This window comes from Nyctibius grandis, chromosome 1 (genome assembly GCF_013368605.1).
Source record: "Nyctibius grandis isolate bNycGra1 chromosome 1, bNycGra1.pri, whole genome shotgun sequence".
Taxonomy (NCBI): domain Eukaryota; kingdom Metazoa; phylum Chordata; class Aves; order Nyctibiiformes; family Nyctibiidae; genus Nyctibius; species Nyctibius grandis.
In genome coordinates, this window is record NC_090658.1 from 132,975,682 (window position 1) to 133,002,874 (window position 27,193).

The 27,193-nt window shown below is 50.8% G+C and overlaps 2 protein-coding genes across 3 annotated transcripts in view; both read left to right on the top strand.

Annotated features, from left to right (window-relative positions):
• The window catches only part of DTNB (dystrobrevin beta), a 648,286-nt gene that overhangs the window by 297,409 nt on the left and 323,684 nt on the right, over positions 1 to 27,193 (top strand). The gene's annotated exons all lie outside the window — the stretch shown is intronic.
• The window catches only part of ASXL2 (ASXL transcriptional regulator 2), a 116,414-nt gene continuing 103,263 nt past the window's right edge, over positions 14,043 to 27,193 (top strand). The window contains exon 1 of one of the 2 annotated variants that reach the window (XM_068406559.1): positions 14,043 to 14,243. In XM_068406559.1, the coding sequence (XP_068262660.1) occupies positions 14,187 to 14,243 (57 nt within the window). In that variant the 5' untranslated portion in view covers positions 14,043 to 14,186. The remainder of the gene's footprint in view (positions 14,244 to 27,193) is intronic. The other variant, XM_068406476.1, reaches the window with a different exon arrangement.

Genomic DNA, 27,193 nt, shown 5'->3' on the forward strand with positions numbered 1-27,193 from the left:
GGCCACTGCGTTGTTCCCATGCCATTGGGAACTGGGGAAATTCCCATGTCTTATGCGTTAATGAAGCTCTTACTAAGAAAACACTGCAAAGGCACTGAATTCCCGTGCTTCGAGGTTGTCCTCGGCGCTCTGGCCTGTCCTGGCACCCGCCAGCACTCCAGGAGCGTGGGCAGCTCATGCTGGGTATCGCTCGCAGCTGCTGTCACGGCTCCCCACGCTCCCCAGCTTGTTTTGTCACTGTCCTTTCATAGAATCACAGAATCACAGACTAGTTTGGGTTGGGAGGGACCTTAAAGCCCATCCAGTTCCACCCCCCTGCCATGGGCAGGGACACCTTCCACCAGACCAGCTTGCTCCAAGCCCCATCCAGCCTGGCCTTGAACACTGCCAGGGAGGGGGCAGCCACAGCTGCTCTGGGCAACCTGGGCCAGGCTCTCACCACCCTCACAGCAAAGAATTTCTTCCTCAGATCTCATCTCAATCTCCCCTCTTGCAGTTTAAAACCGTTCCCCCTCGTCCTGTCACTCCATGCCCTTGTCAAAAGCCCCTCTCCAGCTTTCTTGTAGCCCCTTCAGGTACTCTCCTCGTGAGCTGCTGCCGTACGTTCGTCCGATGGGCAGCCGGGGTGCCCGTGGGCACAGGGGCAAGGACATGGACAAAGTTAGGGACAAGACACACAATGAGAAGGGAAAGGAAAGGGAACAAGAAGGCAACGCACAGCCTCAAGCTTGGCCAGGGGAAGGTCAGGTTGGCCATTAGGAAGCATTTCTTCTCAGCAAGGGTCATTAGCCATTGGAAGGGGCTGCCCAGGGAGGTGGTGGAGTCACCATCTCTGGAGGGGTTTAAGAAAAGCCTGGCCATGGCACTTAGTGCCCTGGTCTAGTTGCCATGGTGGTGTCAGGGCAATGGTTGGACTCGATGATCCCAGAGGGCTCTGCCAACCTCATTGATTCTGTGATGCTTCACTGTGTGCCAGGGAATGACTGATAACATCAGAGAAAATAAACCAAGCAGGCAATGATTTTTTTTGCTTCAGTCTTCATTTAAAAGGTCAGTTGTGATCAGACAGCTAACAATAAATGTCACCGACTTTGTTTCTCTCTCCTGCCCCACACGCAGGCAATAACGAGAGGGCACCAGGGCTGTGCAGCACTTGGACACGCTCAGCTCCTGCATGCCATGAATATTGATGATCCAAGCTCACATCATTTGCAATGCAGAAAATGCCCAGGGGTGGCCGTGTTTTCCAGCTGAGCTTGGTTCTGTTCCGTGATTTGTTTGCTTGTTCTCTGGGGTTGGTTCATCTTTTTCCAAACGTCTGCTGCAATTTCTTTGATGACAACGCTTGGTGGCTTTAGCAGCGAGGAGAATCATTCCTCAGATTCAGGAACTCTCTGCTTCCCTGGAACAACCATCCCTTGTAGTCCTACAGGCTTACACAGGACCCTCCAGTTTCCATGAGAATATCGAACCCGGTTATAGAAAAATGATTTCACAGAATCACAGAGTCACTGAGGTTGGCAGAGCCCTCAGGGATCATCGAGTCCAACCATTGCCCTGACACCACCATGGCAACTAGACCAGGGCACTAAGTGCCATGTCCAGGCTTTTCTTAAACCCCTCCAGAGATGGTGACTCCACCACCTCCCTGGGCAGTCCCTTCCAATGGCTAATGACCCTTGCTGAAGGGCTATGTCCCATGTACTGACAGCTCAAAAAATATTACAATTTTTACTGAAATCTAGAAAAATTAGGGTAAATTCACTATAACAATTTTAATTTCTTTCTTACTACAAGTCATAGGACTTTTTCTGTCATAAATCTAAAATTTATGCCTAAGATTGGTATGGTTCTATCTGCCAATATTTACATTTTCAGTGATGAGCATAAGTGAAAATTTTAAAGGGGCCAAACATCTACACCTCACCTCTGAAGAAAAATGCCCATGGCGGCTTGTTGTCCCTCATGACTGCTGTGTCCAGGTACAAGGTAGAAAAGTACAATTGTGTCCAGTTCTGGGCCCCGCACTTCAAGAAAGATGTTGAGGTGTTGGAGCGAGTCCAGAGGAGGGCGACCAAGCTGGTGAAGGGTCTGGAGGGTCTGACCTGCGAGGAACGGCTGAGGGAGCTGGGGGTGTTTAGCCTGGAGAAGAGGAGGCTCAGAGGTGACCTTAGTGCAGTCTACAACTACCTGAAGGGAGGTTGTAGCGCAGTGGGAGTCGGCCTCTTCTCCCAGGCAACCAGCGCTAGGACAAGAGGACACAGCCTCAAGCTTGGCCAGGGGAGGGTCAGGTTGGACATGAGGAAGCATTTCTTCTCAGCAAGGGTCATTAGCCATTGGAAGGGGCTGCCCAGGAGGTGGTGGAGTCACCATCTCTGGAGGGGTTTAAGAAAAGACTGGACATGGCACTTAGTGCCCTGGTCTAGTTGCCATGGTGGTGTCAGGGCAATGGTTGGACTCGATGATCCCAGAGGGCTCTGCCAACCTCATTGATTCTGTGATTCTGTGATTGTGAGGGGCCTGAGAGCCACAAGCTTGGTACAAATGGAAGGATCAAGAGAGGTAGGAGCTGAACTAGCAAAGACATGTCATATGTCATATACACTTGGGTGGCCAGTTTGTTGAGGTGAAGATCAGGGACCCACAGCAGTAGAGTAGCTACTTATAACTTCAGTAAATCCTACATAACCTACAGTGTTCAGATTCTCTTGGAGATGGAAATCTCTTCGAAGACACAAGTCAAAAGAGCTGCAGAAGAACCAGCAAGAAGCTTGTGTGTCTCTACCAGAGGGTGAGTGTGATGGGATGAAGGCAGATGGCTACCAAGGCAAGGTCCACAGCCTACAAGTAATTACATCTCCCTGAAGAGCACCCAGCTCTGCTTTCAAACTGTTAGAAGATGGCTTTAGTGGGCCCAGACCCGCTGGGCAGGGGTAATGGATTGCAGAGCCATAGCTGCTCCCCGTGGTGTAAGATGGAGTGGAGAACTCTGCAAGAAATGTGTTGGGCTACTCCACGGCCAGTGACTGCTGTAGCTGGATGGCTGCAGAGTGGTTTCTACTGGTGTTGGTCTCTGGACCAGACTCACTCTTAAAGCAACGACATTCACATGGTCAGTGACGTGAATTTTGGCCCCTGTGTCTGCAGTGGAGCTGGGTGGTAGAGCCAGGGACATCCAAACGACATCTGTGCTGGGAAGGGCCGGGGGGGTGACATGGCCACCCCTCAGTGTCCCATGGGATGTGTTCGGGCGAATTTATACAGCTCCTGGTTCCTCTTCTTCTTGCTCACCTCTTGTGTGTGAAGAATGAGCCACCCAGAGCCTTGTCTCTGAAACCTCACGTGGAGCCATGGTCAAGGTACACAAGGGGAGCTCAAAGCAACGTTTACCAAACGCTTCTTATCTGCCTCATTCAAAAAAACTGGTAATATTTGCTGTCACTGAGCCCTGCTTCTCTGTCAGTCCTACCCTGCCACTCTTGGCGGTGGTGGTAGAGGTTCTGCTGCTCTCCCAGGAGCACGTACACAGGGGACACACAGACCATCTGGACTCCCAGCTCTCAGAAGAGCTCGTCTCTCCTCCTGACCCTGTTCCTGAGTCGTGATGAGCAAGTTACTCTGCATCCCAGTTTTCCTCTTGCTAAAGCACTGCTCCAGCTTCTTAGCATCTTCGTGAAGTACTTCGAGATTTACTTCTTATAAAAAGTTCCAAAAGAGCCAAATGTTTTCACTACTGAGTGGATTTTAAAGTATTTCAGCACGAAGATGACTACAGCCGCTATAAATGTGTCGTGTGGACTTCCCCAGACAAAAGCTGTGCAGCAAGCCTTTATTCCAGAAAGGTTTTTTGGGGTTGTTTGGTGGGTTTTTTTGCTGTTCCTTGATGCTCTGATGACACCTTGTGGACTTTTCCCTGTACTGCTGTAGCTGTACAAAGACCCAAGAATTTCTGGTGGATTATACTTCTCCTTTGTCCTCTCAATCCCAGCCTGTATGCCAGGAGGACACATCAGTTATTTGTAACTGTTCTGCCTTGAAATGTGTTGCCTACACGCTCATTCACCTTGTGGGAATACTCACAATCAAGTGCTGATCCTTGAAGAGCAACGTTGGTGGGGCCACACAGCAGCCACTGGCTTCCCTCGCCATTCCACACTCATCTGTAGATGGGAAGTACTTTCCTGCTTCATTTCCCTCAGTCTCAGAAGAAATCACAGAATCACAGACTCAATGAGGTTGGAAGAGCCCTCTGGGATCACCGAGTCCAACCATTGCCCTGACACCACCATGGCAACTAGACCAGGGCACTAAGTGCCATGTCCAGGCTTTTCTTCAACCCCTCCAGAGATGGTGACTCCACCACCTCCCTGGGCAGCCCCTTCCAATGGCTAATGACCCTTGCTGAGAAGAAACTCTTCCTAATGGCCAACCTGACCCTCCCCTGGCCAAGCTTGAGGCTGTGTCCTCTTGTCCTAGCGCTGGTTGCCCGGGAATATCAAACTTGTAAGCATGGAAAAAAGAGAGGAATATTCCTCCTGGGAGTGGGGGCAGATGCAGACACCGAATCTATTACAGGAAGATCTCAGAGTATTTCAGCCCCAGCAGTAATTTAAAAGGTTAGGTGGAATAAATTGAATGGAGGCCACTGGGGTGGATGTTCATCAGGCCCTTTTGATTAGTTGTCCACTGGAATGTTTTCTGCTCAAAAAAGCGTGTGGCACCCTGCTGTGAGCTGTCAGAAGATGTCGCTGAACTGAGAGTGACAAGATGAGCAGCCAGACAGCAGAGCTTCTGGTAGAGCACCGATGTCACAGAATCACAGAATCAATCAGGCTGGAAGAGCCCTCTGGGATCATTGAGTCCAACCATTGCCCTGACACCACCATGGCAACTAGACCAGGGCACTAAGTGCCATGTCCAGGCTTTTCTTAAACCCCTCCAGAGATGGTGACTCCACCACCTCCCTGGCAGCCCCTTCCAATGGCTAATGACCCTTGCTGAGAAGAAATGCTTCCTAATGGCCAACCTGACCATCCCCTGGCCAAGCTTGAGGCTGTGTCCTCTTGTCCTAGCGCTGGTTGCCTGGGAGAAGAGGCCGACTCCCACCCCGCTACAACCTCCCTTCAAGTAGTTGTAGACTGCACTAAGGTCACCTCTGAGCCTCCTCGTCTCCAGGCTAAACACCCCCAGCTCCCTCAGCCGTTCCTCGCAGGTCAGACCCTCCAGACCCTTCCCCAGCTTGGTCGCCCTCCTCTGGACTCACTCCTGCACCTCAACATCTCTCTTGAAGTGCAGGGCCCAGAATGTCAGATGTCAGACCATCAGAGACCAAAACGATGAGTCACATTGCTCCCCGCCTTATCCTTCAGCTCAGTTTGGAACAGCAGAGAAAAGCAGCACACCAACTTCCCCTACAAAGGGAGAAACAACACCCCTGGGAGGCCCGTGGAGCCGGGCTCTGGGGGCTGCCCTTCCTCTTTCTGTGCACGGCGAAGGCGAACAGGAAACCTCCAGCTGCAGGAGACAGGTCCCGTAATCCGGCTGCACGACACGACCCATCCGCTACCGTGTCCAGACTCCAGCCTGCAGAAGGTTGCACCTGGTGCTCAGCACATCACTTCCCAAGGAAGGGGAAATGAAGTCCGCATCCTCTCTGTGGAATCAGAACAGCGATCTCATTGTCTGGTATCACGTATGACAATCTCGTGTGCATGAGTGAAACCCCAGACATGCTCTCGTCGCCTCCGGATTTCGAGGATGCTGATGCATCTTGTATCACAGGTGAGATCCCCAGCTCTGAGCTCTTACACCGTTGGAAAGGAGCTCACACCCAAGTGTGAAGGCACATTGCACTGTCATTTCGGATCGTGGAAGCACAAGGAAAGTCATTCTGTTGCATATCTTGTTCTAGGCTTGCCCTCAGCAAAGACAGTTGTGATTGTCCGGAGGAACACACGGTTACTAAATGATATTTAGACAGTTATACTAAGTAGAGGGAAACCTGTGGAGATTTCAGCTATAGTCTCTTATGAAGAATCACAGAATCAGTCAGGTTGGCAGAGCCCTCTGGGCTCATCGAGTCCAACCATTGCCCTGACACCACCATGGCAACTAGACCAGGGCACTAAGTGCCATGGCCAGGCTTTTCTTCAACCCCTCCAGAGATGGTGACTCCACCACCTCCCTGGGCAGCCCCTTCCAATGCCTAATGACCCTTGCTGAGAAGAAATGCTTCCTAATGGCCAACCTGACCCTCCCCTGGCCAAGCTTGAGGCTGTGTCCTCTTGTCCTAGCGCTGGTTGCCTGGGAGAAGAGGCCGACTCCCACTGTGCTACAACCTCCCTTCAGGTAGTTGTAGACTGCACTAAGGTCACCTCTGAGCCTCCTCTTCTCCAGGCTAAACACCCCCAGCTCCCTCAGCCGTTCCTCGTAGGTCAGACCCTCCAGACCCTTCACCAGCTTGGTTGCCCTCCTCTGGCCTCGCTCCAACACCTCAACACCTTTCTCCTCTCTTCCCCGGGCTTCATGAGCCCTTGCCCCCCTCCCCCGAGCCTTCTCCCATTGTAGGGGTTTATTGATCAGTCCCATGGCTACATGCACGTCTGACGGAGTCATGATTTCAAACAAACATGGAGCAAGTTGTGCAGTAGCAAAATCCTGTTAAGGATGAATCCAGGATAGCAGCTGGGAAGACTGATTTGAGGAAAGAAATCGGAATTTCTGCGTATTCACCCAGAATGCCACCACGTTCGGAAGATCTAGGGTGAGTCCCAAAGCGTCTGTGAGTCAGTCTAGGGAGGGTGTTTTGTTAACCCATTGTCTCGCCCGATGGGAGTCATCAATCCCCCTTTCTTAGTCAGCTCACAGTCAATTCCATGACGTTTGTGAAAACCCTTGACACTGCGACTAGGCAAAAATCCCAAGATGTTGCATCAGCCCCACAGTGAGGGGAAAATAAACCTCACAGAGGGAGCAAACATCTTGCAGGTCAATAGGTTGTCATGGGCAAAACGGTCTCAGCTCAGGGAATTTCACTTTGTTTAATTTATTGTTAACTAGCATAAAGTTTTCATTACTCATTTAGGTATTGAGAAAAACTAGAAGACAAGTAATTCAACAAACACCTAAGGAAATTCTTCTTCTCCCCCTGCCCCAGGCTGAACCTCAGTCCAACAGCTTTTCTCCCTGCTAGTCTCAGCTCCCCAACTTCTCACCGCTCACTGCACTCACTCTCTTTGGTGAGAGATGGGGCAATGCAGGAGGTTGGGGTCAGTGCTCAACAGCTTCTGCCTACCACTCCTTGCTGCTTACTCTCTTCTTCTGCTGCTCCTTGCACCTCCCCTGCTGTGCTGTGGGAGCTGCAGTCCCTTTGGGGGTGTCCCTGCCCCGGTGGGGCTTATCCACACACCACAGACCTGTCAGAGGTATCTCCTTTGGCACAAAGTGCCACCTTCCACGAGTGTGTCTCCAGCTGTATCCCCAGGAATGTCACCTTCCATGTGTTTTATTTGCTGCCTCCTTTTGCATTTCTTCCATGTGTCTCCTCCCGTGTCCCCTGGTTGTGTCACCACTCTGCCCTTCAATTTCTAAACAAAGCAGGTTGGCTTCCCCAAGGCCAGGATCAATCTCCAACTGCTATTCATCAGGAAATGGCCTGTAGTAAGACTCTTTTCTCTTGAAATAGAGAGATAATAATTCTGTAGCTTCTTGGGATAAAATGACTTTCACCTGAAATAGGTGTTGCAAGAGGAGTCCCTGGAAGAGGTCAAAGAGGGGTTTGGAATGGGAGGATTTGATGGTGTACCCTCAGGGTGGGGAGTCCTGGTACCCAACTGTTCAAGGTAGCAGAATGCCAGGACACTTCATCACCTGAAACTTTTTTCCTCACTAACTGGGCATAGGGGATGCTGGGTGGGAGGGCTGGATACTCCTTCACTCCCTTGATGGAGCTTCAGATTGTTGCTTCAGTGCAGAGGAGCAAGGGCAGGGAAAGGTACGGGGAGTTTTGAGAACAGTGGAGATTCACTAAGATGTCTGCAAGGTAAAGGGAGGAGCCCAGAAGATGATAAGATAGCGAGATCAAAGCTGAGTTAACAAACCCCCTTATCAGCACTAAACAAAGTCCTGCCTTCAAAGGGAACGCTCTCCTTTTCTTTGTAGGTATCTCCAGGAAAGCATGAGGACTGAAGCCAAGAAAAGCCTCTGACTGCCTTATAAGGCTGCTTAAAGTGCGAAGATACCCTCGGTAGGCGCTCACTGGGGAGCGAGAAAGTGCCTCGGTGTACGTGTGCTGAGGTAGAAGAACTGAGGGAAATCATAGAATAGAACCATGGAATCGTTTGGGTTGGAAAGGACCTTTAAGATCATCGAGTCCAACCGTTACCCCAGCACTGCCAAGGCCACCACTAACCCATGGCCCTCAGCACCACATCTACACGGCTTTTAAATCCCTCCAGGGATGGGGACTCCACCACTGCCCTGGGCAGCCTGTGCCAGCGCTTGACAACCCTTTCCATGAAGAAATTGTCCCTGATCTCCAATCTAAACCTCCCCTGGGGCAACTTGAGGCTGTTTCCTCTCGTTCTATCACTTGTTACCTGGGAGAAGAGACCAACCCCCCCTCGCTACACCCTCCTTTCAGGCAGTTGTAGAGAGCGAGAAGGTCTCCCCTCAGCCTCCTTTTCTCCAGGCTAAACCCCCCCAGGTCCCTCAGCCGCTCCCCATCACACTTGTGCTCCAGACCCTTCCCCAGCCCCGTTGCCCTTCTCTGGACTCGCTCCAGCACCTCAAGGTCTTTCTTGTCGTGAGGGGCCCAAAACTGCACCCAGGATTCAAGGTGCGGCCTCCCCAGTGCCGAGCACAGGGGGACGATCCCTGCCCTGGTCCTGCTGGCCACACTAGTGCTGATACAAGCCAGGATGCTGGCTTTCATGAGGATAATGCTTTGTCTGACCGAAGAAGACCTGCTGGACCTGAGCTGGCTCTGCATGACCCCAGGCCAGGTTAACCCCAGCCAATACAGCACTCTATGGTGCAGCGTTCACGTTACAGTTCTCATTTCCATTCAAGGCTGCATTCATTAATTTGCACAAAGATTTGGGTTCCTGGTTTCTGTGTCACTTTCAGAACTTAAAAATAATCACTGTAAAGCTGTAGCCCCATAACCTCCCCCATGAGAAAGGCCATCTGCTCATTGGTTCAGCTCAGCACTCTGACATTTGCATGTTCTTCTTCCCGGCTGGAAGTATCAACCTGCAACCAGCTCACTGCCTGCTTTGAGTTTAGAAACAGGATTTAAACAGACTTATCAATTCTGCTTTAGCATTAAGTCCTGTTTAATAAATCTGAATTATTTAAGCTTCAAGAAAAATGATTGTAACAACCTTGCTCCTGGTTTTTACACAGTGGGATGGTGCTGGGCTCATATATAACGACAGTCTTTCCTTTTACTGTCAGGAATGAACTGATCCCCTTACAAAAAACTCTGCTTCACTTCCCCCTGCACAGCTTGGAGAGATAAAATTAGATCTGAGGAGAATGACCCCGGAGAGCAGCTGGCTGACTGAGCCACTTGCTCTCTCATAAGCTGTAGTTTGTACTTCAGCCATTATACTGTCTGCCACGCTGAGAGCTACATAAATGCTGAATTGAAAGAGGATCGAGGGATATTTTTTTGAAATAAATACCAACAGTTCAATTCTGTGGCTTGTGCAGCTGCTTTGGAAAGACAGACCTGTCCCAGGGCATGGGTCCGTGGAGGTGCTGGCATGCAGGGTCCATGTCTTCTCCAGAAGCATCCAGTCAAGTGTCATTTCTGCTTGACTTCTAGGGCTTTGCTCCATGTCCTGGCATGCCAGGACTAGAGAACAGTCCTTGCAGTAGACAGACTGACCTCCTGGCTGGGCATTCAGCACTATCTGCCATGTAGGGACTTCTCGGTGTAAGGCTCTCACAGAATCACAGAATCATGTTGGTTGGAGAGGACCTTTAAGATCTACAACTACCTGAAGGGAGGTTGTAGCGCAGTGGGAGTCGGCCTCTTCTCTCAGGCAACCAGCGCTAGGACAAGAGGACACAGCCTCAAGCTTGGCCAGGGGAGGGTCAGGTTGGCCATTAGGAAGCATTTCTTCTCAGCAAGGGTCATTAGCCATTGGAAGGGGCTGCCCAGGGAGGTGGTGGAGTCACCATCTCTGGAGGGGTTTAAGAAAAGCCTGGACATGGCACTTGGTGCCCTGGTCTAGTTGCCATGGTGGTGTCAGGGCAATGGTTGGACTCGATGATCCCAGAGGGCTCTGCCAACCTCATTGATTCTGTGATTCTGTGTTATTGTCAAACTCAGCTTGTCCCTGCAGGGGAAAGTAAGCAAAAATATCCAAAAACACACTCACTGTCTTCTGAACTTTGAGTCACCACCACCTTACTATTGCTTCTGTGGGCGTAATCACACGGCAGGGAAGTAAGGGCAGTGTGCTAGCAAACCTGTGTCTCAGGCTCTCCAATAAATAAGCAGAAGCAAGGAAAAATGGATAAGGAGCATAAAAAGATTCTTGATTTCTACGGCCTTTTGTTAGCAGTTGTGACTTCTAAAAATTAACGTTAATTTGCTAATGTCACAGCCCGATTGTAAGTTTTACAACACGTAGATATACTCTTAAAACCCATGATCATGAAGGATAAGACTGGATAATAATTTGAGCTTTAATATTTTAATTTCTTGTATGAAAATAATTTTTTTAGCCCTTGCAATAATAGAAACGAAGTTGAAAAACGCCCAAAGCACATCTTAAAACTTTGCAAATAGGTTTTAGCCTTGTTTCCTTTTTAGCAGGCTGCTGGGTTGTTGTTGGATTTTTGCAGCTAACCCTGCTGCTATAACACCCCTCTCTAAAAAGGCAAAAATCGTGATTTGGTGGTGTCTTACACCCAGCTTGGCACAGGTGCAAACCCAGGAGAAGCCAAACTTTCAGGTGAGAGCATTGTGTGCAAAGCTACTAACGATTGCCATCAACAGGTAGGACTGAAGTCACCCGTGTGCGTGTCATTAAAAGCAGGTGGAAGTCAAATGGCATATTAGAAAAAAAGCAAGTTGTGGTGTGTAGCATGGCTGTTCCTGTAGGCACAGCTGTGCCGTACGAGGCACACGAGCCAGCCTGCAGAGTGCAGGCGTTCCAGGTAAAAGAAGCCAAAATAACTTGTATCTGTTCTCTGAAATGCAGCATCACATCAGGCTTCCTGTCAGCCTGCGTGCATTGCCTGATGCTGTAACGAGCTATCAGGGAAATGTGATATTGATCTTTGGGTAGGAGCAAAGAGAAACGTTATTTATACTGAAATTGGGGGTTTCTGAGCGTGTTTTGAGTGTTGGACTAAAGCAAAGGCGGTTTTCAGCTGGCAGAAAACGATGATCTCCTGCCGACGGCAGCTGGGAGGGCTGGGGCTCCCCGTGCCCAGCTCGCGTCAGTCTTTGAGCCTTTTGGATAACGCCATGCCCCAAGCTGATTGTCTTGCAAGAGGTAAAAACGGTGGGTTTCACCACACCTTCACAGAACCACAGAATCACAGAATCACAGAATCAATGAGGTTGGCAGAGCCCTCTGGGATCATCGAGTCCAACCATTGCCCTGACACCACCATGGCAACTAGACCAGGGCACTAAGTGCCATGTCCAGGCTTTTCTTAAACCCCTCCAGAGATGGGGACTCCACCACCTCCCTGGGCAGCCCCTTCCAATGCCTAATGACCCTTGCTCAGAAGAAATGCTTCCTAATGTCCAACCTGACCCTCCCCTGGCCATGCTTGAGGCTGTGTCCTCTTGTCCTAGCGCTGGTTGCCTGGGAGAAGAGGCCGACTCCCACTGCGCTACAACCTCCCTTCAGGTAGTTGTAGACTGCACTAAGGTCACCTCTGAGCCTCCTCTTCTCCAGGCTAAACACCCCCAGCTCCCTCAGCCGTTCCTCGGAGGTCAGACCCTCCAGACCCTTCACCAGCTTGGTCGCCCTCCTCTGCACTCACTCCAACACCTCAACATCTCTCTTGAAGTGCGGGGCCCACAACTGGACACAGGATTCAAGGTGCCCCCTCACCAGTGCCCAGTACAGAGGGACGATCCCTTCCCCAGACCGGCTGGCTACACTATTCCTAATAGAGGCCAGGATGCCACTGGCCTTCTTGGCCACCTGGGCACACTGCTGGCTCATGTTCAGCCGGCTGTCGATCAGCAAATTGTTAGTGGGCTACAAAAGAGAAGAGGCACGGTGAAAGCTAGAATGTGTTGTCCTGTTGAGTGAAGCCATAAGGAGGTGGTCAATATCATGCCCACTCCAAGATACCTCGGGGGACAGAATTTTATCTAACAGGCTCCAAGTTGAATCAACGCACTGCTTCTTCTAGGCCAGCTGGTTTTTATTCTCCAAGTCTTTGTGTTCATCTCTTCTGTGCGGGAAGAGTGAGAGGGAAGTCTTCACTGTTAAGAAAGCCTGTGGAGCAAATTATTTTCCCCAGCATTCCCACCTTTATGTGCCTTGGCTTTAGGTGCGTTACATGCTCCTCTGAACAAGGAAACTGTGGTACAGTAGATATAGTAGTAATAATAGTAATAAAATATATGCCTTGGTGACTCATGTTTATTTTTACTTTGAAATATGAGCTTTCAGGCTCCAGACTGCAACACAGACCCTGGCTACTTGAGTTTTCCAGTGGCGTCTCTTCCTGGAGATACGTTCCCAACTCAGATACAAGGCTGAAGGAACAAGTTAAATCATAGAATCATGGAGTCATTTGGGTTGGAAAGGACCTTTAAGATCATCGAGTCCAACCGTTACCCCAGCACTGCCAAGGCCACCACTAACCCATGTCCCTCAGCACCACATCTACACGGCTTTTAAATCCCCCCAGGGATGGGGACTCCACCACTGCCCTGGGCAGCCTGTGCCAGTGCTTGACAACCCTTTCCATGAAGTTGTCCCTGATCTCCAATCTAAACCTCCCCTGGCACAACTTGAGGCCATTTCCTTTTGTCCTGGGGTTGTTTAGCCTGGAGAAGAGGAGGCTCAGAGGTGACCTTATTGCAGTCTACAACTACCTGAAGGGAGGTTGTAGCACAGTGGGAGTCGGCCTCTTCTCCCAGGCAACCAGCGACAGGACAAGAGGACACAGCCTCAAGCTTGGCCAGGGGAGGTTCAGGTTGGCCATTAGGAAGCATTTCTTCTCAGCAAGGGTCATTAGCCATTGGAAGGGGCTGCCCAGGGAGGTGGTGGAGTCACCATCTCTGGAGGGGTTTAAGAAAAGCCTGGCCATGGCACTTAGTGCCCTGGTCTAGTTGCCATGGTGGTGTCAGGGCAATGGTTGGACTCGATGATCCCTGAGGTCTCTTCCAACCTGCTTGATTCTGTGATTCTGTGTCCTAGTGCTGTTACCTGGGAGAAGAGACCGACCCCCCCTCGCTACACCCTCCTTTCAGGCAGTTGTAGAGAGCGAGAAGGTCTCCCCTCAGCCTCCTTTTCTCCAGGCTAAACCCCCCCAGGTCCCTCAGCCGCTCCCCATCACACTTGTGCTCCAGACCCTTCCTCAGCCCCGTTGCCCTTCTCTGGACTCGCTCCAGCCCCTCAAGGTCTTTCTTGTCGTGAGGGGCCCAAAACTGCACCCAGGATTCGAGGTGCGGCCTCCCCAGTGCCGAGCACAGGGGGACGAACCCTGCCCTAGATCTGCTGGCTACACTAGTGCTGACACAAGCCAGGATGCTGATGGCCTTCTTGGCCACCTGGGCACACCGCTGGCTCATATCCAGCCGGCCAGGAGCCCGCTGTGCCGCCGGGCAGAGGCGGGAGCACCGCCCTCAGCACCCGCTGCCGCGGTGCCTGATGGGAAATGGCGGCGGGGGGCGGCCGCGCCCTTTGGCAGCCGCGGCGGGGCGCGCAGCGCGCATGCGCGGGCCCAGAGGGGCGGGGCCATCCGCCGAGCGGCTCCGCCCCCCGCCGCCGCCCGTACAGTAGGTGGAGTCACGCGGGCGGGGTCACATGACCGGGGCCCTTTACAGTAGGATCCCAATATGGCAGCGGCGGCGGGTGCAGGGGCTGCCCGCTCGTAGGGCCGCTGCCGCCGCCCGCCCCGGCTCCCCCGCGCTCCCCCCTCGGGCGGCAGGAGCCCTCTGGGTACCTCGGAATCAGCTGCGCCCCGTCGCGTCCGACATGAGGGAGAAGGGCCGCAGGAAGAAGGGCAGGACCTGGGCAGAGGCCGCCCGGACGGTACGCGAGGCCTGCGGCCGGGGGGTGGCGGAGGCCGCGGGGCCGGGTCAGGGGCCTCCCGGCCTCTCCGGGCTATGCGGGCTCCCGTCTGCGGGGACCGGCAGCTCCCGTCGCGCCTGGCCCTGCGCAGAGCTCGGAGCGGCGGGGCGGGGGGGTGTCGGTGCGGGCTAGGCCGCCGGGGCGGCCCGGTGAGGGGCGAAGGGGTGGGTGAGGTGCCGCACGGTGTGTGCGAGCTGCCGGCCTGTCTCTACCTGCAACTTTGTGCCAACGCCGCGCGCTTGCATGGGCAGGTTTTGTATTTTGACCTGTTCCCCGGTTGCCTAATGTTTGTAGGGACAAATTTATATGGGGAGCGTTGTGGGGGAGGGATTGCCCCCTCTTATTTAGGAAATGCTGTGATTAATGAGGGTGTAAATGATATTAGCAAACGAGCGGCATGCACAATGGGTTTATTTTTTCACTACTCTCAGTGTATCAGTGTCTTTCATGCAGCAGAACTTGTTGTAGTAGGAGCTACTGAAGTGCCTCAGGTCAGGTAGTGAGTTGCGAACCCTAAAAGGAGAGTTTTTATCTTCTTATTTCCCTGTCTTTCTTACTATTCTGTTTTCAAGATGGACTTATTGTAGTTTATGTGCGGGGCAGGCACGTTAAAGGGTGGATAAAAGAAAAGGGAAGTAGTGGGACAAGCATGGGAGAGAGGAGACTAAACAAGTGCAGTCTGCAGGAACTGAGCAGCATTGAACTGTGAGCACAGCACACGAGAGCACAGCACACGCTTCCGAGAGATCCGTATTTGCAGTCTGGATTCAAATCTGCCTAAATGGCTGGGGGGAGGAGTTGGGGTTCTATCATAGCCATTCTGAAACAGGTATCTGTTAAAACAAGACTTGAGAAGTCTGGCTGGAAAGCAAATGTAAATAGGCATCTGCAGCTGAGACCTGCAAGCACTATTTTAATGAAAAGTAATTTATTTGGGCCTTATATTTACAGTTTGAAAGGTATCAAAATAGCTGCTCTTCTTTCAGGAGATATGATGCAGTTAACTATTTTAAGAATACAAGGTACTACCCACAGGTGAACGCTTTGGTACTTCTCTGTATGTGTTTTTGTGTATCTTTTTTTAACAATTTGTTCTGAAAAAATATGGGGAGAGTCTCCAGTGTAAGGTGTAATTGGGACCAGATCTTTTTCAGCCTGTGTGCACTGCTGTTCATCCACTGATCTCTTCCAGAATCCACTTAAGGGCTGAAACACATACTTAGAAAAGCTGCACTGGAAACTATCAAAACTGAAGGTTCCATGTTACCCTGGGCTGCATACCTAGATTCATGGCAGAGGCAGCCAAAACTAGGAAAAGATGAGTAAACGCTTGCCAAAACCTCAGTTTGGGCAAATATTTCTAGTTGTGTGTTCAGCGGGAATATTAAAATATTCTGGTCAAACTCCAACTCCAATCTTCAAAAAGTTTCCCTGCGTTTTTGGTTGGAAATAATGTCTTTTGATTCTTGTCCTAGCTTGTGCGCTCGTGTTGGCTTCTCAGCTGCCAGTGGTTGAAGTTCATAGGGTATGTTATAAAACAGCGTTAAGAAATGTGGCATCTCTCAGGTACCTTACTCTTCTGCTCCTGAAAGGTAACATAAAACATTTCTCATGCTTGAGAAACCTTCCATTTTTGTCTTCAGCGTAGTGCTCCCAGGCAACTAGCGCTAGGAGAAGAGGACACAGCCTCAAGCTTGGCCAGGGGAGGGTCAGGTTGGACATTAGGAAGCATTTCTTCTCAGCAAGGGTCATTAGCCATTGGAAGGGGCTGCCCAGGGAGGTGGTGGAGTCCCCATCTCTGGAGGGGTTTAAGAAAAGCCTGGACATGGCACTTAGTGCCGTGGTCTAGTTACCATGGTGGTGTCAGGGCAATGGTTGGACTCAATGATCCCAGAGGGCTCTGCCAACCTCATTGATTCTGTGATGATTGTGTCCTCCCTCTGCCTCCTCACCCTCTCTGTCACCTCTGTGCTGGTGCTCATAGGTAGCTCAGGGAGCTAAACCAGGAAAAAAAAGCATCGTTGTTATTATGGTGCTTCATGATTTGGCTTCATGGCAGTTTAGTCTTCCTAACCAGGTGTTTGGGATCGGATGTTCTCCAGGGTAAGGGAGGTGCTGGCAATGTGAGGAGGGGGGAGCACCAAGGTAGTATCTGCTTGAATTAGCTTAATCTGTTGTAATAGTTCACTGTTCTTCGTAAGCAAGGTGGCAAGCAGCAAAGGGTGGCCTTTCTCTTGGGTAGAAGGACCTCGGGTAGGTATATGGATAAGGTGGATTCAGTGGGACTCAAGCTACGCTTGCTCTTAGATGTATAGAACTACTAACTGGAGCAGAATTGCAGTGTGAAGTGAGGAAAGGGTGCCCTGCGCGGGCAGCGCGTTCAGGGAGGAAGTTACTGTTGATAAACAACCTTGTTCTTATTTCCTGGCTCATTCAGTGACTTTGCAGCTGCAGATGACTGTTAACTTGTGACTTCTCTTGGGACAACGGCTGCGTGTCCCTGCAGTTAAAGTAAAAAGCTTCATGAAGGTAAGAAGCTGGTACTGTGTAGTACATGTTTAAGATAATAGTACACAATTTTAAGATAAATACATTATGTGTCTCTAACCTGGAGTGTACTCTTCAGACACTCTTCAGCAACCAAACTGCAGAGACACACCAGTGGGACAGTGTGTCTAAAGAAAAGAGGTGACTTGTGTGTTCTGCTGAAGCCTAGAGCAGGCAGATTACATCTGTACTGGTAAACTCGAGTTTTAGGGCTTGTTTTCTGGCCTCGAGGCCTTCTCACAGAGTCTGTGTGTATCCGTCCTGCTGGACCTCCATCCTTCAAACTGGACGACTGCGTTCAGGCTGCCGTGGGCAAGCTGGCCTGGGCTAGTCCTGAACTGCACCGTAAACTGGTGTCTGGGCTCAGTTTGTGTCTTGCATACAGACCTGTGCCAGGGACCTTGTTGTAGCTGGGCTGGTGTCTGTTCAGTGCCCTGCTGTGGCTGAGCTTAAAAATATGGCTGCGGAGGTCCAGTGGTTATCAGTTGTCAGCCTGGAGAAGAGAAGGCTCCGGGGAGACCTTCTAGCACCTTCCAGTGCCTGAAGGGGCTACAGGAAAGCTGGAGAGGGGCTTTTGACAAGGGCATGGAGTGACAGGACGAGGGGGAACGGTTTTAAACTGCAAGAGGGGAGATTGAGATGAGATCTGAGGAAGAAATTCTTTGCTGTGAGGGTGGTGAGAGCCTGGCCCAGGTTGCCCAGAGAAGCTGTGGCTGCCCCCTCCCTGGCAGTGTTCAAGGCCAGGTTGGATGGGGCTTGGAGCAACCTGGTCTGGTGGAAGGTGTCTGTGACCGTGGCAGGGGGTTGGAACTAGATGGGCTTTAAGGTCCCTCCCAACCCAAACCAGTCTGTGATTCTATGAGAAAACTGTAACTGGTGCCTGTTACTGGTGCAGGTGATGAGAACAAATACTCAGTGGTGTGGTAGGCGTTACCATTGTAGTACTGAGTTGATATTTGCTGTGGCTGAAGGGGGCAGGCGCCGTGTTGCACGTGGCAGTGGGACTTTGGTTGTGCAGCAGAGAAGTTCTGCGCTGTGTTTTGACTGCTGGGTCTCAGGGTTGTGGCTGTTCCTCTTGCTGATGTTTAACACAGTCCTTGGGATCCTGCTGCCGTCCTCTGCTCTGCCGTGTGATGGGGTACGGCAGCGAACGGGCTGTTGGGGTGTGTTAGTGGCCTGTTTAGATCCAGACAAGAAGTCGCTGGACAGGAGCCACAAGCAGGCTGTCTTTGTGCTTTGTTTGCGTGGAGGAGAGCGTGCGCTGTCGTGCGCCAAGTTTGAAGGAATCTGGTGTTTGTTTTCCATGGGAAGTCCCCGTGTGTGACCTGATGAAGCAGTTTTCTGCTGTACAGCCTCCGAGTACCGAGGGGTGGGGGCCCTGTGAGTGTGGGCTGAGTGCTGTTGCTGGAGATGGTCGCTATAAATGCTCCTTGGCCGGGTCATCTAGGAACACAAAATGCACTCTTCTACGCTACCTGTTTGTGACAGAAGGAGCTGCTGCAGCCATGGTTTTTCCTGTGTGCTGATTTCCTGTTGGGTCACACTGACTTTGGCTTTGGAGGGTGGATATCCACAGCATCACAGACTGGTTAAGGGTTGGCAGGCACCTCTGGAGATCATCCAGCCCAACCCCTGCCCAAGCAGGGTCACCCAGAGCACGTTGCACAGGGTCGCGTCCAGGCGGGTTTGAATATCTCCAGAGAAGGAGACTCCCCCCTCCCTGGGCAGCCTGTGCCAGGGCTCTGGCACCCTCACACCAAAGAAGTTCCTCCTCATATTCAGGTGGAACTTCCCATGTTTCAGCTTGTGCCCGTTGCCCCTTGTCCTGTCACTGGGCACCACTGAGAAGAGTCTGGCCCCATCCCCTTGACACCCCCTGAGGTATCTGTGAGCATTGATAAGATCCCCCCTCAGTCTGCTCTTCTCCAGCTGAACAGCCCCAGCTCCCTCAGCCTCTCCTCGCAGCAGAGATGCTCCAGCCCTCTGACCATCTCCGTACCCTCCACTGGACTCTCTCCAGTAGCTCCTGGTCTTTCTTGAACTGGGGGGCCCAGAACTGCACCCAGTTACTCCAGGTGTGGCCTCACCAGGGCAGTGTAGAGGGGCAGGAGAACCTCCCTCGACCTGCTGCCCACACTCTTCCTCATGCACCCCAAGACACCACTGGCCTTCCTGGCCCCAAGGGCACATTGCTGGCTCATGGGGAGCTTGTCCAGTGCGAGAATGCCCTTGGGAAAGCAGACAGAGCTTAAATGTTTTGCAGTGGGCATCTCTGAAGGCGTAGGTGTCCAAGTGTGAGTCCTGTCATGACGCTGGCAGTGACCGTGCAGCTCTTGTGATGTGAACTCGGCTGCTCTCTTGCTGTAGGGGTTTATTTGCATTGCTTGTGTCAAGTGAAGAATTAAAAAGAAAGGACGTGGCATCTCTGAAACTGATAGCGCGGAACATACGATCTGATCTGGCGTTCGTGGGCCCATCTGCTGTGTCGAACAGAAGATAAGGGAGTGGGGTCAAAAGGTGAAATCGAGTAGAAAGCTTGTTCGTTAGGAAAACAAATGGCATCCTTCTGCAAGGTGACTTGATTAAGACTGTTTCATTAAGGTGCAATCTTCTGGGGGTGATGAAGGAATCTGAGGGATGCCGTTTCCCTGCTTTCTGTTAGGAGACGTATGCAGAGGAGAGGGTGGAAGGATTTGAATTTCAGCGTATAGGTTGGCAGGGCTGAATTGCTTGTGGTTGCAGCTTGGTTTTTGAGAGAAGAGTAGTTTAACTGGGTACAAAATGCGTGTGGTATCTGAGATTGATTCCTTCATTTCACCAGTCCTTCAGAGCTTTGATGGCTCAATCGGAAAAAATCTGGAGGATGATTTGGAGCCCAGCAGGCCCTTCCTGGTGAATCTGAGAACTGGCTTCTCACTTTCCAGCAAGGTATTGAACGAGGTAGCGCTGTAAAAGGTTAAATCATTAATCAAAGCTCGTGAAATGAGCTGGTGGTTGAAGCTAGTAAGGTTTCTTGTGTTAATTTTGATGTGTGTGGGTGTTTTGTTGTTGAATGTGTTAGGTTTTTTGCTTTTTTTTGATCCCCTAAGTATTATCCCAGCTTCCTTCCCTGTTCTCAGCCTGTGTCCAGGTACAAGACCTGCTCCAGCGAGGACAAGAAGTGGTGGCCGAGGTCAGTCTGTTAAATGCTTTTGCAGAGACTTCTGTGGAACAGGCGTAGTGCAGCTGGTGACCAAGCTTTGCACAGCGTCCTTCTGCCACGTGACCTATCTATGTGTCTGCTAGCCAGGAAAATACCTTGGCAGTGTTTCTAGAGAAACAGACTCATGGCTGCACAAGACTGAACAAAACTTGGCACAAACTTTGTCACATGTTAATAGAGAACTGCAGTTTTCTTCACTACTTACTTGTACATGTCTCTTACTGACCACAGCACTTGGGTGTATTTTTCCTGCATTTTTGCAAGTTTTTTTTTTTAGGGACTTTACAGGAAAGTCAGCAAGTGCTCTGCAAATGTGAACTCTGCATGGGTGCATCCTCTGATATCTGCTCTTCTGGATGCTAGAACTTCTAGTGAACTGCCTTAAAGTTGCCTTAAACTCCTCCTGGGAATCTGAAAGAGGCAAATGGAGGCTTAAAAAAATTGGTTCTGATATGGAAGCAGAATTTGGAAAGGATGAGGTGGAAGAGTAACCCCCTTGAATTGCTGTAGCAAACTGGCAGACTCCAGGATCTGCCCTTCTTCCAATCACAACAATCCAATTATTTGCCTGCCAGTTTAAAAACTCATTTCCAAGTCGTAGCCTGTGTCCCTGCCAGGAACTCCAACCTCTTAAAGGCATCAAAAATCCTTGTGAGTTATCACACATACCCATACCTGCTGCGTTGGGTGTGCAGTTGTGCTCGCCGTGGCTGGAGTTCAGTAAGCTTGAGTTCAGTAAGCCTGATCCACAGGCTTGACAGTGTGGTGCTGTCCCAAGGTGTGGTTGATTTTGTTGTTATTATTAGTACAACTTTTTATTTTTTTTAAAACATACCTGAAGGTCTGGCTCTTGGCTTGAGGATGGTGGAGTCCGTCTGTCCCAAAGCATCAGTGCACTCGGTGAAATCTTGGAGTATTTCCCCCCTCGAAGCAGGGCGGTGGCAGATGTGCCAGCACCCGGCTCAGCAGGGTGGCATGGAAGAGGAAACGGCGAGTGGCAGTGCCGGGAGGGGGATCCCCACCAGCACTGTGGCCCGGCCCCCCGGCACCTCGTACAGCAAGCTCAGAGCCAGAGGTTTGGGCAACTGTTCACAGAATCACTGAGGTTGGCAGAGCCCTCTGGGATCACCAAGTCCAACCATTGCCCTGACACCACCATGGCAACTAGACCAGGGCACTAAGTGCCATGTCCAGGCTTTTCTTCAACCCCTCCAGAGATGGTGACTCCACCACCTCCCTGGGCAGCCCCTTCCAATGGCTAATGACCCTTGCTGAGAAGAAATGCTTCCTAATGTCCAACCTGAACCCCCCCTGGCCAAGCTTGAGGCTGTGTCCTCTTGCCCTATCGCTAGTTGCCCGGGAGAAGAGGCCAACTCCCACTTCACTACACCCTCCCTTCAGGTAGTTGTAGACTGCACTAAGGTCACCTCTGAGCCTCCTCTTCTCCAGGCTAAACACCCCCAGCTCCCTCAGCCGTTCCTCGCAGGTCAGACCCTCCAGACCCTTCACCATGTTCACCTTGTTCTGTGTTCCCGTAGGAAACTTCAGTGGTACTGAAGGATCTCGAGCATATTTTCTTTACTTCTATTCTTATTTAGATGTTAATTTGAATATGGAGCTCAGATGCACTTTTGCTTGGTCTCTCATTAACTTGATTTTAGCATGGAAGGATTTAAAGATAACGTGCAGACTTCCTTGACTGAGCTCGTCTCTAAAGCTGCAAGAGCATTGAAATGGCTTTTCTGTAAAACCTGTGGTCTGCTTTCAAATCAGCTGAGAAATGAGACGTGCAAGCATCTCTCCAACATTTTTTATGCAATGCTTTTCCAAGTGAGACTGAGCACGAAAGCCAGTGTTGTTTCCCAGATATAGTCTCTGCAGCATCTGCAGAAGATGGTTAAGATGGTCCTAACCATCGTGTAGTAACCAGCACATTGTCTAGTGTCCTGAAGAAATGGAATAATCATCTTTTGCTAAAATGTAGTTGGATTCTGGGTGTCATGGAAGCTTTTTCTATACAAAGAGGGAAATTCAAATACTTTGTGTTTCAAACCCATGCTTTACAGTCTGCGTTTTTGTGCACCAAGTGCTCTTAGTGAGTAGAACGGAGTGATGAAGTCACCCTGTGGAGGGAAGTCGGTGGTGAGGAGTCTATCAGCTGCTGCAGGACTTTGCATCAGGGTAGCTCTGGTCTGACCACAGGGCTGAACTTTTGCTGCTGCCTGTCCCATACCAGCTGTGCTCTGAACTGAAAGGTGCTCCTCTGGCTTCATCCAAAGGGAATCCGTTGTCTGCTCCACTAGCTGCTCTGGAAAGTGAGCTGAGGCACAGTGAGTGGAGAGAACTGAGAGCAGATCCTTGATATATCTGGGTTTTTTTCTGTGATTGTCAGGTTTTCTGCTTATGTGGTTAGCTTAAACTGTCTGGAGGAGTAAAAACAGAGGGCCAAGAACAACAGAATCACAGAATCAACCAGGTTGGCAGAGCCCTCTGGGATCATTGAGTCCAACCATGGCCCTGACACCACCATGTCAACTAGACCAGGGCACTAAGTGCCATGGCCAGGCTTTTCTTAAACCCCTCCAGAGATGGTGACTCCACCACCTCCCTGGGCAGCCCCTTCCAATGGCTAATGACCCTTTCTGAGAAGAAATGCTTCCTAATGTCCAACCTGACCCTCCCCTGGCCAAGCTTGAGGCTGTGTCCTCTTGTCCTGTCGCTGGTTGCCTGGGAGAAGAGGCCAACTCCCACTTCAACAACCAAGACATTTGGACTAATTCTTCCTGTGTCTCTCAAACGTCTCTGCTGTAACCAGCTGTGGGATCTTCGCAGAGGTCTGATTGGAATTTGTGTCCTGAATGAAGCCGCTTCTGTAGGACATATGGAAAATACTTTCACTGTTACTGAATAGCCTTTCAAATAAAGTGTGAGAAATTGGATACCTATCGCTTATGTTCTGCAGATGCTTCCAAACTCTGCTTTAGAGAAGTAGAGCGGTGCTACTGCTGTGGAGTTGAGTAGAGATGAAAATTTGGAGGACTAAGCGTGTGAGCTTATCACTTGATAGTGGTGGCAGTATTATACAATTTTTTTTTAAAGAAAAACCCTCCAATGATGAGATGTTCACTCTGTTTCAGTGCAGAAGCCAAGGGGTGGCAAGTGCCATCTGCCAGCCTCGTGTTCAGAGCGTGTGGGAGGAGATGTAATCTGCGGGACTTGCTTTTGCAGGACGTTGTGGATGCTAAAGGCTTGCATGGGCTTGTGGAAATCTGTTGCAGGTTATTAAATACCTGGAAACTCCTCTTATTTTGGAGGTCCCAAGCAGCATGGAGAATGGGAGAGCAGCCTCCTGGGAAGCTGGGATACTAGATAGTCACTCAGAAGGTCCATCAAGACCTGGCATGGCCCCGTATGGGTTGATGTTAAGTATTTCGTTCAACTTCAGGCCATTAGAACAGTTTCCTGCTTTTCTGTGTGAACAGATTTTCCTGGTGTGCTGAAGGAACGGGCCAACATGGTTGCAGGTTCGTTCTTTATTGCCCTTAAAGGGATGTGGTGAGTGGGGAAAGCTCCTCGTGAGTGGAAGAGGGAACATGTCATGCTCATCTTCAAAAGGGTGAGAAGGAGGGTGTGGGGAGATAGGCCTGGTCATCCTTGTCTGGGTCCTTGGGGAGGTACGGAACAAACTCTCCTGGAAGCTGCTTTCTTGTGCATATAGGCGAAGAATGTTGTTTTTGGGACAGCCAGTGTGGGTTTACCAAAGCAGAGTGTTGCTGACAAGGTGGTGAGAAGGCTGGCTCTGTGGAGGAGGACGGAGCAGTGGGTGGTGTTTACCTTGCCTTTGACATGGCTTTTGGTGTGACTTTTCCCATAATATGACCAAGCTGGTGAGACGTAGGCTGGATAAGCAGGTGACAAGGTCGATGCTAAACTCACTGGACAGCCAGGCACCCAGAGGTCCGCTGGCTACCATGCATCAGGGGTGGTCAGAGAATCACAGAATCAACCAGGTTGGCAGAGCCCTCTGGGATCACCGAGTCCAACCGTTGCCCTGACACCACCATGGCAACTAGACCATGGCACTAAGGGCCATGTCCAGGCTTTTCTTAAACCCCTCCAGAGATGGGGACTCCACCACCTCCCTGGGCAGCCCCTTCCAATGGCTAATGACCCTTGCTCAGAAGAAATGCTTCCTAATGGCCAACCTGACCCTCCCCTGGCCAAGCTTGAGGCTGTGTCCTCTTGTCCTATTGCTGGTTGCCTGGGAGAAGAGGCTGACTCCCACTGCGCTACAACCTCCCTTCAGGTAGTTGTAGACTGCACTAAGGTCACCTCTGAGCCTCCTCTTCTCCAGGCTAAACACCCCCAGCTCCCTCAGCTGTTCCTTGTAGGTCAGACCCTCCAGACCCTTCAGGTCCTCGGGTTGTGGAGATTGACGTTATCATGTTCCCTCACAGGGGAAATGCCCTGCTGAGACAACTGGTTTGGAGCTGGGTATCTCTTACATACTGAAATGTGATCTAATTTTGTAATAGTTAAATGTTGTCTCTTCTAAAGAAGCGTATGGTGTGGTTATAAATGTGCATGATAAACTTCCTGATTGTTCTCAAAGTAGCAGGAATTTTTTTGCCAGGTTAAACCCAAGTTTTACCTACAGACTCTGCAGCTTCAGGAGGTGCAGGAAATTATCCAGCCAGATGGGTTACATCCTTATGTGAGGTTTTTTTAAAAATTAAACTAAATTACTTTTTTTTTTCACCTAAATATATTAAAAAAAATCAGTAGCAACAGGATTAGGGTCTATTTGGTAGGTTCAGGGTGCTTTTATCTTCAGGTAAATTTAACTGAAAACCTGAGAGCATAAGAGAGCTCGGTCACACTAAGGGCAACAGCTGTACCTGTGTGTAATGCTTTGATGTGAGCATACATTTTGCCACACATATGGCCAACAATGTGATTGTATGTGGTTGTGCTGTAGTTCCATGGAAGAACACCCGAAGGAATCCTTGCTTAAATGCATTTCTGCTCACTCTTGGCCAAGCTGAGGTGACTATGGTTACTTCCAACCAGGAAGCCCTGCTGATGTCACTGCAGTGATGCAACTTCAGGGCAGGAACTGAACGTCTGAACTTCTCTCTTTGGGGCAGATTAAAAACTTTATTTTCACAAAATGCTGCCATGCCACTGCTGGTAACTGTATGTTCTCCTAAAATTGTTTTCAGTGGCTTTGGAGATATTAGACACTGTCTTTCCTTCTAATAACTGCACTGGCTCTGCTGGAGTCTGAGTGCGCTGACTTGTGTTTTACTGGATTCTGAATTCCAAATTGATTTGATAAGATCAAAGTTTTGCTGTTAGGATGCTTTTTCTGAGCTCAGTCTACACTCTGTCCCAATACATCATCCCCCGAGCTCAACAAAACCCATTTACTCCTCTTTTCCCCTGTGTTTTTTGGCACGTGATGCACAACTGGAGCATGTTGGGGGATTTGTGGCCACCGCAAAGCTGTGGTAGGCTGATGTTCCTGGCAGCGGTGGCTTGTGCAATCGAAAAAGGCTTCAGCAAGTAACTGGTCAGTCATACTCGCAGAGCACTGACCGCACTGATCCCGTGTCCCTGTGGCAGGCAGCGGATGCTTCAGCACACAGAATCCCAGAATCAATGAGGTTGGCAGAGCCCTCTGGGCTCATCGAGTCCAACCATTGCCCTGACACCACCATGGCAACTAGACCAGGGCACTAAGTGCCATGTCCAGGCTTTTCTTAAACCCCTCCAGAGATGGTGACTCCACCACCTCCCTGGGCAGCCCCTTCCAATGCCTAATGACCCTTGCTGAGAAGAAATGCTTCCTAATGTCCAACCTGAACCTCCCCTGGCCAAGCTTGAGGTAGAATCACGTTGGAAAATGAGTCGCTTCTTCATTAAAGAGAGTTTTAAACGTGAAGCTTTTAGCAAACCTGGCAGATGATGCTTCAGATGGAGTCTGAGTGCTGCAGCTGGGAGCACGAGTGGGGCTCATGCACTGTCCGGTGGTGTGTGGTGTCCCCATACGCCTCCGAGGGGTTGCTCTGCTGTCACCTGGGACATCAGCTCTAGAGCCTGTGATCCCTGAGCTGCACGCCTGGATTTGGGCATTGCCACAACTCTCTCTTCGAACTCCATCCTGTGACTTCTGCAGAAATAATTCACAGAGTGAGGTGAAGGGCTGAAAATGGCTGATCACAGTTGTCTTGAGAGCCCGTGGGCTTTTAGGCAGGATTCCTCCAGGGTGGGCTCCAGCCGAGCACTTGGTGCGTGGTGCAAACACTGCGAAAGACACCGGGGTCTGTGTTCTGTCTGCTTCAATTGCCGCTGTTTAACTTTGCTTCTGGCTTCAGCATTTCTTCCTTCTTACCAACCCGCCGTGGGACTGAGTGAGTGTTGAGAGGGGCTCCTGTAGCAGTCCTTCTTTAAAGTATGTGCAGTGTAAGTGTAGTCCTGCTTTCTCCTTTACAGTCTCATTTAATATCAGTGTGCTTCTGGAAATACTGCCTGTGACGTTTCCTTTCATAGAATCACAGACCGGTTTGGGTTGGGAGGGACCTTAAAGCCCATCCAGTTCCAACCCCCTGCCACAGGCAGGGACACCTTCCACCAGACCAGGTTGCTCCAAGCCCCATCCAACCTGGCCTTGAACACTGCCAGGGAGGGGGCAGCCACAGCTGCTCTGGACAACCTGGACCAGGGTCTCACCCCCCTCACAGCAAAGAATTTCTTCCTCACATCTCATCTCAATCTCCCCTCTTGCAGTTTAAAACCGTTCCCCCTCGTCCTGTCACTCCAGGCCCTTGTCAAAAGCCCCTCTCCCGCTTTCCTGTAGCCCCTTCAGGCACTGGAAGGTGCTAGAAGGTCTCCCCGGAGCCTTCTCTTCTCCAGGCTGAACAGCCCCAGCTCTCTCAGCCTGTCTCCAGAGCAGAGGGGCTCCAGCCCTCTGAGCATCTCCGTGGCCTCCTCTGGACTCGCCCCAACAGCTCCGTGTCCTTCTTGTGTTGGGCCCCAGAGCTGGACGCAGCACTGCAGGGGGGGTCTCATGGGAGCGGAGCAGAGGGGCAGAATCCCCTCCCTCGCCCTGCTGGCCACGCTGCTTTTGATTGTCTTTGTGCAATGTGGACATAGCTTTTCT